Source organism: Micrasema longulum, unplaced genomic scaffold (genome assembly GCF_059751315.1).
Source record: "Micrasema longulum isolate JH-2025_06_02 unplaced genomic scaffold, ASM5975131v1 h1tg000197l, whole genome shotgun sequence".
Taxonomy (NCBI): domain Eukaryota; kingdom Metazoa; phylum Arthropoda; class Insecta; order Trichoptera; family Brachycentridae; genus Micrasema; species Micrasema longulum.
In genome coordinates, this window is record NW_028277402.1 from 549,675 (window position 1) to 559,964 (window position 10,290).

General features: G+C 33.3%; 1 protein-coding gene across 1 annotated transcript in view; it reads right to left on the reverse strand.

The window, feature by feature from the left end:
* The window catches only part of LOC148283792 (sensory neuron membrane protein 2-like), a 55,042-nt gene extending 47,260 nt beyond the window's left edge, over nucleotides 1–7,782 (reverse strand). Inside the window, exons 1-2 of the mRNA XM_088243233.1 lie at nucleotides 7,629–7,782; nucleotides 476–633 (exon numbers count right to left, since the gene is read on the reverse strand). Of these exons, the coding sequence (XP_088099359.1) occupies nucleotides 476–633; nucleotides 7,629–7,739 (269 nt within the window). The 5' untranslated portion in view covers nucleotides 7,740–7,782. The remainder of the gene's footprint in view (nucleotides 1–475; nucleotides 634–7,628) is intronic.
* Nucleotides 7,783–10,290: the final 2,508 nt, after the last annotated feature.

Consider the following 10,290-nt stretch of genomic DNA (forward strand, 5'->3'; position numbering starts at 1 on the left):
TATATTTTTAATTTCCCCTTCATTACATAAAATAAGAATGGAGGAACAGTAACTTATGTGTAAACATATGATTGTCTTATAGGTCAGAATACTACTCTTTATTTTTTATTGTACTATAATTAATTTTATCACACTAAAATTGTGAAACTATGAAAAATGACAGGAAACTTGTTCGTTAAATAATGTGACTAATTGCAGTCCCATGGAACTTTTTAATTTTTTTTTATTTATTTAACTTTTTGTATTCAATGCTAATTGTAAATTGGCGTTCTTGTTGCCAAATGGCAATTTCTTCCAACTGACCTGTGCACTGTCGCGGACTCTGAATCAGAAGGTCCGAGGTTAGAATCTCACTTCGCTTCAACTTGTTACCCACTCTCTAACACTTTTATGTGTGGCTTTCTGAGATTCCCCCCAAAATACAATTACTCGGGTAAATCACAAGAATTCAAATATTATTTCAACGTGTACTTACTTGTATACATAAGGTCCTACTTCATTAAAAATTGGCTTCTCTCCGAAAGTAACTTCATCCGGGTTTGTTATATTCCAAAGATAAACATTAAACTTCATGGCAAATGGCAGTTTCTGCCAACGATCGTACTGTTCGGATCCTTCAGATAACTCCACGCTCTTGAAATAATCAAACAGTAGTATTTAGAAAGTGTAAATAAACAAGTATGTGTATAGAAATAAAAGACGAGTGATACTTTAATCCACAAATTTGGAAAATCCAGACACCGGTTTCACCGCTTTCGCGACATCTTCGAGACTGGTCCATAAGACGCTTATCTCGAAGAGACTAGAGATGAAACCGGTCACTGGATATTCCAAATTTGTGGATTTAAGTATCACTCGTCTTTTATTTATATAATAAATTACAACGAACTTCCATCAAAAATGTTCACTTACAAACCTAAAAGTATGTGTATAGTAAAAAAATGTCAAGTCAAGTCAAAATATTAATACAATGTTTTAAGTATGTCCAAAGGTTTGTAGACGGGCTGGATTTCCTCCCTAAGGAGTCATTTAGATGGAAATTTTTGCAACAGAGAGGAAAAACATTTTTGAGAAGGGGATATGGAAGTTTGGGCATTTACAGGGCTTCGGGAGGAAATCCAGCCTGTCTTCAAATATTTGGACATACTCAAAACATTGTTGATTAAACTAACTGGTATAAAAAGATGTATAAAAATTGAAAAATTGTTTTCAGGCGTTGCCTAGTAGGTGAATCGGTTCAGCCGGATGAATCTCACCCGCATGATAAAGGTTTTAACATAACAAAAGTCAATAGATAGAAGAGTTGAGGAAATGTGGATGTTTTAAGATGGGTAGAATGGTGAATGTTACACAGTGTGTAAAGTGGCCACTTAAACAAGCCAATGACAGGTCATAAGCCCTGTAAATGCTTAGACTTGCATATCCCTTTAAATGTTTTCTATCTCAGTTGCAAAAAAAATAATATATTAACACAATTTAGTGTGGTATAACTATAAATATCCATGTCCGGGCGTAAAGAGAATACAGTTTTGGGTGTGAAATAGATCTCAAAAACTGGATGAGTGTTTTTGACTAAAAAACATTGCTTTTTGATAAAAATCGTTCTTTTTACCTAAAAGTAAATTTTTTCCGTCCACCTCGTAGTGTAATGGTTGGTACATTCGCCAACCATGCTTGAGGTCCCAGGTTCGATGCCTAGCTGGGTCAACGTTAAATATGTATATGTATATAAAAAAAATACTGCAGTATTGCACTATCCCTGAACTGGCACCTGAAGCGTAAGACTAAACACCTTTTCTTCATGTAGCAGATAATCGAAATACGCTGGATTTTTTTGCACCACAACAGACCAGGAGGCCCAATTACAGTGGTGAATTACACCACAGAACATCCAGGCTTGAGTAAAATTACATTTAATTTTTGTGTTCTCACAGGGATATATTTGATATTTTCTCTATTTGTGTACCAATGCAGTGTCCTATCCACCACTGGGTGCGGAAAAAGAAATGGCGGTGATGGTGATTTACCTCCTGTCGTCTTAGTACAAATATATTTTAGCAAAAATATTTTAAGTCTTTCTAAATGTTTGTTGCCAAGGATTGGATTTCACCCATCTTGTGGGTTACAGCCACTACACTACTAGGCGAAATTATCTCCACTCGATTTCCTTTTTCTGGATTTTCCTGAGAGTAGTCATCGAGTCCAAAATGCAAGTCTAGGGTTCTGGTTCTATTTCACACACATAACTTTATCTTCATCCGCCTAGACAAGGAAAATACTATGTACTTTAAAATACCAAATACTATGCACTCTTGGTGTTAAAAAATGAATAATTTAAGAGGTAAATACTATGTACTTAAGGAGGTAAATACTGTCTACTTTAGGAGATTAATACTACGCACTTTAAGAGGTAAATATCATGTACTTTTGGAGATTAATACTACAATCTTTAGGAGGTAAATATTATGTACTTTTGGAGATTAATATTAAGTACTTTAGGATGTAAATATTATGCACTTTTGGAGATTAATATTACATACTTTAGGAGGTAAATATTATGTACTTTTGGAGATTAATACTACGAAATTTAGGAGGTAAATATTATGTACTTTTGGAGATTAATACTACGTACTTTACGAGGTAAATACTGTGTCCATACTTAAGGAGGCAAATACTGTATACTTTGGAAATTAATACTACGTACTTTAGGAGGTAAATACTCTGTCCATACTTAAGGAGGCAAATACTGTATACTTTGGAGATTAATACTACGTACTTTAGGAGGTAAATACTCTGTCCATACTTAAGGAGTCAAATACTGTATACTTTGGAGATTAATAATACGTACTTTAGTAGGTAAATAGTGTGTCCATACTTAAGGAGGCAAATACTGTATACTTTGGAGATTAATACCACGTACTTGAGGAGGTAAATACTACGTACTTGAGGAGATTAGTAGTACGTACTTTAGGAGGTAAATATTTTATTTAATCCTTGTTTTCATGACATTTGACAGGCAAGCTTAGTGATAATAACACGTCGGCCGTTATCTATAATACCTGTGGACAATTGCAAGAATGATTGGTGGTTTTGAGATAAAATGTTTCTCGTTATCTTTACTCGCAACTCGTTACCCTCCATCGAGAATTCACAAGTACCATCAACATATTTATGATTATCGAAACTGATTGCAATCAAACGCTATTTGCCTCCGAAAGTATGTAATATAATAATGCCGAGTCATGTCATGTCCGAACTAAAAGTGCATAGGGCACTACTTTGGTACATTAATTGTGGCGTATAAGCGATCATTATTAAATTTAAAGTAGACATGAAGGCAAGACGATCAGCAATAAGCTGCAGGCGCCAGTCCGGGAGGTATGAAATACTCGCATCTCAGAAAGAAGCCACATATTAGCCCGATAGTGTTAATCCACCAGGCCCGATAAAATTAGGGTGGGTGGATACTTATTTTTTTATTTCTTTAGTTTCTACAAGAAATCGAATGGAGATCAGTCGGCCTCGTGATGTACTGGTTCGTGCGTTTACCTGCCAATTATTGTAATAAATTAAATCATTGTATATATATGTGTATGTATCAATATGTGTATTGTGTATACTAATAAGTTTATATTTTATTTGTCTGTTCTTTCTTTTTACTTGTAAATAATTATTATGTACTAAAATTTAAATTCCTAGCTTAGAAAGAGGTATATACCCTTGTTAACCGGGCAAAGTGTAAAAAAAATGATGTAATATGATAATGTGTATTAGTAAATAAATAAATTATACGTAATTTGAAAGAAAATTTTCTGCTCTACAATATTGTGTTTGCTTTTACGTTGCATATACAGCCTGTAACTGGGAGGGTGGATCATCGGTGGCAAAACGATGGGGGACTTTAATGCCTGTCGATTAAACTCTCATGTATGCTCAGCAATATTCAGTCATTTAAAAGTTATTCAGATTTTTAAGAAATTTTAGTAAAACCCGATTTAAGGCTGGATGTGCCCAAGTGTAGCCAAACTATTAAATCTACGTTCGTAGTTTTTTTCCAAGTAGCTCGATAGTAGGTTTTTTATCCTACAATACAGTTTTGAGTCGTTATTGGATTTAATACCAAATAAAAAAAAATCTTTACAAAAAATTCTGAAAACTTAGTTTTTCAACTAACTTTTAAGGGCTCAAAACTAAATTTTTTGCTACCAAAAACTGTTTTTGCTTATGGAAAAGTAACCCTGAAAATTCCATTTGGCTAGTGTAAAGGCATCATGGTAAAAAGTGAACTTGAATTGTACAAGTACAATCAATATATTTTTTCTGTTCACCAAAAACGTACTTAAAAAGTTAGCTAGCTTATTTTGGTTATACTACGCAACGATACTAAGTAAAGAAACAAGTTTGCTCAATAGAAGGACAGAATTGTGTCAAATTAAAAATACAGAAATATGTTGTTTTATTTATATTTTTTAAAGTAAATGCTCAAAATGGGCTCTATTATTCGCTGTGTATAGAATCCACCTTTTAATCTTTTTAAAAACTATGAATCGTTTAGAAAAATATTGCGATGAACATGCCAATAATGCCTGATTATTAAAAGCCAATAACTACCTACTTTAAATGGGTTAAAAAAAGTTTTTATTTTATTATATTTTATTACAAGCCTTTAAAACGGAATGTCAAGTAGAGGAAAGTGAGCATTTTCGACACGACATTTTCGAGGTAATAAAGTTGACAAAGCTGCTAGCGATATTCGCTTAGTTTACGATGAAGATGTAATGAGTTATTGACTTATTTGATAGAAAATAATGAAGGAGAATACATTATTCAGTAATTTGTTGAATTTTTTTGTTTTGTCCTCTTAATAAACAATTGAAGGTAAATATGTTGTATAACTTCGAATTAATACGGGACTAGTGCCCCAATTATGTATAATGGAAAGTTAACATAGTTATTTTCAACTGTCCATAAAGTAATATCGAGTTATTTGCATGTAAATTGTAATGTTCGTATGAAATTGCTAAAAAAAATATACAGGTTACCAACGAAGATTCTTTGAATTTTCATATAAATCGTCATGATCGTAGAACAACGACGCATGTGATTTTCATTCAATTTTCGTGAGAGCGGTTTAAATATTTTTTTTACACTTTATGTCACAACTATCATATACAAAATCATTTAATTTAATTTTTCGTATAATTTGCATATATCGTTTTTCAAGCCTGAAAAAAAGCCTTCATTTTTAAAAAAAATATCAAATATAAAAGACAGTTGTTGTCGCCTTTTTCGCACATCCGTCGTTGTTCTACGATCCCGACGAAATATTCATATCGCACCTTTGGTGCAATAAAGGCCAAATTTAGGACACCTTTTTTTTGTTACGTCTTTTATAAGAATTTTTTTAATAATTCAGAATAAGATTTTAACCTGAAACTATAGCAAAAACAATTAATCAATTCAAGATTTAGAACCCACTGCAAATAGAAATCCAGTAATAAGGCAATAAATGCGAAAAAAAACTTTAAAATACTCTCCTGTAAAATTAAAAAATATGCTGTAGTGCCTCTTTTACACCAAAGGTGCGATATGTTCGCACAGAAAATTCGATTTTTCTTTGAGTACAATTGAAGATAACTTTGTACACTTCCCATTGTAATCGAGGCCCAGGTGATAACCCAAGGGAACATATGCTGACAAATTAAGGTAAAAAGGGTTATTCACTTTGAAGGGGAAGATTGCTATCACAATATTATTGACAAGCAGTAAGAAGAACATTTAAAAACATTTTCATGTAATTCTTTTAGTTTGCTGAAGGTGGACGCCTTCTTTTTGACACCTGTTATTCGTATACAAATTTGCGGATTGTCACTGAATCTCCAGATCAAAAGGGAAAAGTCTGTTAGAAGTAAGAAACCGGGAGTGCTTTTGTCGAGCAAGACCAAGCGAGTTTGACATTGTTCACTTTAAATTATAAAATATCGCAATCTGTAGCCGCATAGAGTTAAATGATGTAAGGGAAAATCTTTTCAGGGAAAGAAATATTTTTAATTCGTGATATTGTGTAATCGCAAACTTAAGCAAATTCAATAACCTTATCTGTGAGATTATCTATTAATTTATACTGCAAGATCTCAAATGAGGCGTTGAGTATGTTGGGATTTACTCGCAGGGTTACTGGCAAATTAAAAAAATATCACACCAATCGAGTCACTTTATTGCTCCCTGGTAAGAAGTCGTTTAGATTATATTTCTCCAGTTGGTCTCCCCATTATAGTGCACATTCTGATTTACTTGAGCGCGTCCAGAGGAAGTTTATAAAATATATTTATTTTAAACTACATATTCCAGCTGCTTTATTTAATTATAATCAATTGTTATCGTTAACAATTTTTTTTAAACTTTCCGATAGAAGAATCCTAACAGACCTAATATTACTTTATAAAGTGATCAGTTCATTCATTGACTGTCCAGATTTGCTGGAGTGTTTCCATATTCTGGTCGACATACCCGCCACAGATCTTCTTTTTGCTTTGCAAGTTCTAAGACCAACTATCACATGAACTCGCCTATCCCTAAGCTCCACAGATATGGTAATCAGTATGAGGATAAGGCTGATATATTTGGTTCTGGACTTGATAATTATAAAACGAGTCTGATTTATTTTTTTCTCTCGCAGTATAATCCATAAACTTTTCTCTTTGTTTAAAAATGTTTTTCTTTTTTGCTTTTTCATATTCATGTATATATTTCATTAATATTTTTAGTTACTTGTGTGTATTTACTTGTTACTATTATTATAGTTGTGCAATTCTATCGTTTTTATTATGTATTTATTTTATTTTTTCCTTCTTATTTATTGTTCAATGAATGTGTTAAAGGAGATTTATATCGTTAATTTAAAAATAAATTAATAATATTAATAAAATATTCCAATATTACTGATAAATATTTAAAAAAATGTTTTAATCTTTGTAAACAAACACTGGATGTAAGCCTCTTGATTCTTAGGAGATTATTAAGATTAACACATTTCAAAAATATAATATAGAAAAAACAGATTAAACATAAAGGTGATCTAGAAAAATATTATGAACAATGTATCGCTTTAAACTAATCAGCATCATCATTTCCCTTAACCTACCTAGTGGTGCATAGAGCACTGCATTTTTAAACCAAATGCAGCGTATTTCGATCATCGATTTCACGAAGGTAAGGTGCAGTCTAACACCTCAGGTGCCAGTCCAGAAACAATAAAATATTGCAATTCAATTTTTTTTCAATCAATATTTCACGTCCACCTTGCCCTGCCCTGGCGATTCCTGAATCGAACCCTCAGGAATGGAAATCGATCGCACCAACCACTTCACAACGAGGTGGATTTCCTCTCGATTTCCTTTTACAGGATTTTTACCTGAGAGCAGCCATCGAGTTGAAAACCCTCGTCTAGGGCTCAGGTTCTATTTCACACACAGAAGTGTATTCTCCGTCCGCTTGGACAATGTTGTTGTTTTCTACCAGGTAGTGTTGATAGCATTAAATACATGATAGATTTCGTCATTAATACTTTTTTTCCGGGTTCGTTAATGTAATAAACGAAATTGCATGTTTTTTTTTACAGTAATTACCTCTCCAATTTTATCGTCAACAAGAGGGGGAAAGACGGCCCACCCTAATACTACACCAAGTATAACAGCGACCAACCCAATAACTCCTAAAGATACACTTAGCCACATCATCTTTAAAAAAATGTTTTGAGTTATTTCGCAAAACGAATCAACCGGCCCTACATAAAAACTCACGATTACTAATCCATTTGACGGATAAATGGGTAAAAGTACCGTGCCTTTTTGATAAAACGGTGTATTTTGTGCTGATAAAATGCATATTAAAAAGATAATATTAACCTAAGATAAATCGTGAAAAACAAAAACAAAGATATCACGACAGAGATAGAGAACAATTTTAAGAAGGGCGTAAGGATTCTAAAGATTTACGGGGCTGTTATTGGCTGGTTTAAGAGATAACTCAACATACAGTTTATTTACTACTCCCAGGGCCGGTTTTAACACTACCAGCGCTCTGAGCGGGATTTCTACGGCACCCCCTATTATCCACCCCTTCAGACCCATACAAAAAAAGAAAAGGTTTATAATGAAATAACCATTTATTAAAAAAATACTAATATAATTTTACTTTTCTAGCCTTTCTATCAATGAACTCTTTTATACGTAATAAAGTTTATGTTTTCCACAATTTCATTTTCGATTGACAAAGATGACAGGTTTGTGAATCTAGATTGAGATATTGTCGATCGTAGATAAGTTTTTATGAGTTTAAGCTTTAAAAAAAAATCCTTTCCCCGCTAGCAATCGTTACAGGTGAGAAAAGTGATCAATATTCGCAACGCTATCCATAAATTTGGGTACAGTTCTTGTAAGTTACGATCTTTGATAAAATTCAAAACAACGACAGGATTTACCACATTCTGATCAGGCAAAAATGATTTCAACTTATGAGTTCATCACACAATGTTGTGTTGTATGTACAACCATCTATATCGGATTTAGAATCTACAGTTAATTTCAATTGGAAATTACCACAAAGTTTGAGAAGGTCTGTTTTTTTTGGAATCTTTTTTATATTGAACCAAGATTTTGAGTACTCATTTAACTTTTCAAATCTTTCATTGCGTAAAATTGAGGTAGTCTCCAAATGGCTGCAGAAAAATTCAACTTCAAATGACTTTTGGGAGTAGTTATAGTCTCATCGTGGGCCACTATAACGAGTTTGTCGCTAGATTTAAGAAATTTACGAGTAAGTTGAACTCACTCGATGAGCGAGTGGATAAAATTGGGCGCCTGCAGCGCCCCTTTATATCTAGCGCCATGGGCGGTCGCCCAACCGCGCCCTACCCTAACGCCGCTACTGACTACTCCGTTACGGTTACAGCTGTTTAAGGCTTATCTGTTTTTTCTGCCCTGTCTGTAATATTGTTTGTTTCTGGCTAGTATTACCAAGAATGGTAAAAGCCATAGTATTTTCATTTTTTTAAACTACTCTACCAATATTTGAGCATCCATATTTCTTTCGTCGGTTGATTGTGAAGTAAAAGAGAAAAAAATATATTGATGTGGGAGAGATTCGTCGGAGTTATTTAAAGTTCGGTTCGAAAATTGTGCTGATTGGACTATTGTGGGGGTGCGCAGTGCGCGGTGCGCGGTGTGGAGGTGCATAATAGCCCGCGACGCACAGGGGGGTAGGAACGGTAGGACGCGTTAAAACATGGCGGAAAATCCGAAAAAGTTACTAGCATATTACACGTTTTTTCTATTTTAGTCAACGAATGCATGTTTTTAAAAACATGAAAATGGAAAAATTAACAAACATATATAAAAATATAAAAATTATAGCAAATTATTTATAGAGTTGAGTTTTTCTACTGACATTTCTTGGTGGAACTGCATTTTTCATTGTAATACTAAAAATATGTATATAGTTTTATTCCACTTTTTTTTTTAAATGCCAGTGACCGGGTTTCGTCGTGACCCGGTCACTGGTAAAACATTATAAATAAAAGTGGAATAAAACCACATAGGTATTTTTATTATTATAATTATTTATAAAGTAAAAAATAAAAAAATACATTTCAATCTGTCATTGGCAGGTTTAAGTAGCCACTTTACACACTGTGTAACATTCACCATTTTTCCCATGTTCGAAAATCCACATTTCTTAAATTCTTCCATTTGTTGATTTTAGTGAAGTTAAGGAGCTGAAACCTTTATTGTTGTGAAGAGATTCATCTGATTGAATTATTTCACGTACTTACCTACTAGGCAACGCCTGAAAACAATTTTCCAATTTATAAACTTCTTCTTGGACCAGTTGGTTTTATTACAATATTTTTAATTTGTCGAAATGTTTGTTTGATAAAAGACTGGATTTTACTCCTAGGGAGCCTTTAAGATCAACAAATTATAACAGAGATGGAGAACATCTGTCTAGATTTTTATTTTCCTTTCTCTGAAATGTTCTCCATCTCTGTTGTAATTGGTTAATCTTAATGACTCTCTAGGCTAAGGGGTGAAATCCAGTCTTTTGTCTACAAACCTTTGGAAAAATTAAAAATATTGTTGGTTACGCGTGAATGTTTACTGCCATTTATGTGTTTTGGGTGTCGGCTTTTCTTTGAGAAGTAGGAACCCGAGCAGCCTGGCAGTACTTACCGCATTTCAACAATATAAAAATTCCACATTCAAATATAAAACTGACAGCCGTATTTTCCTG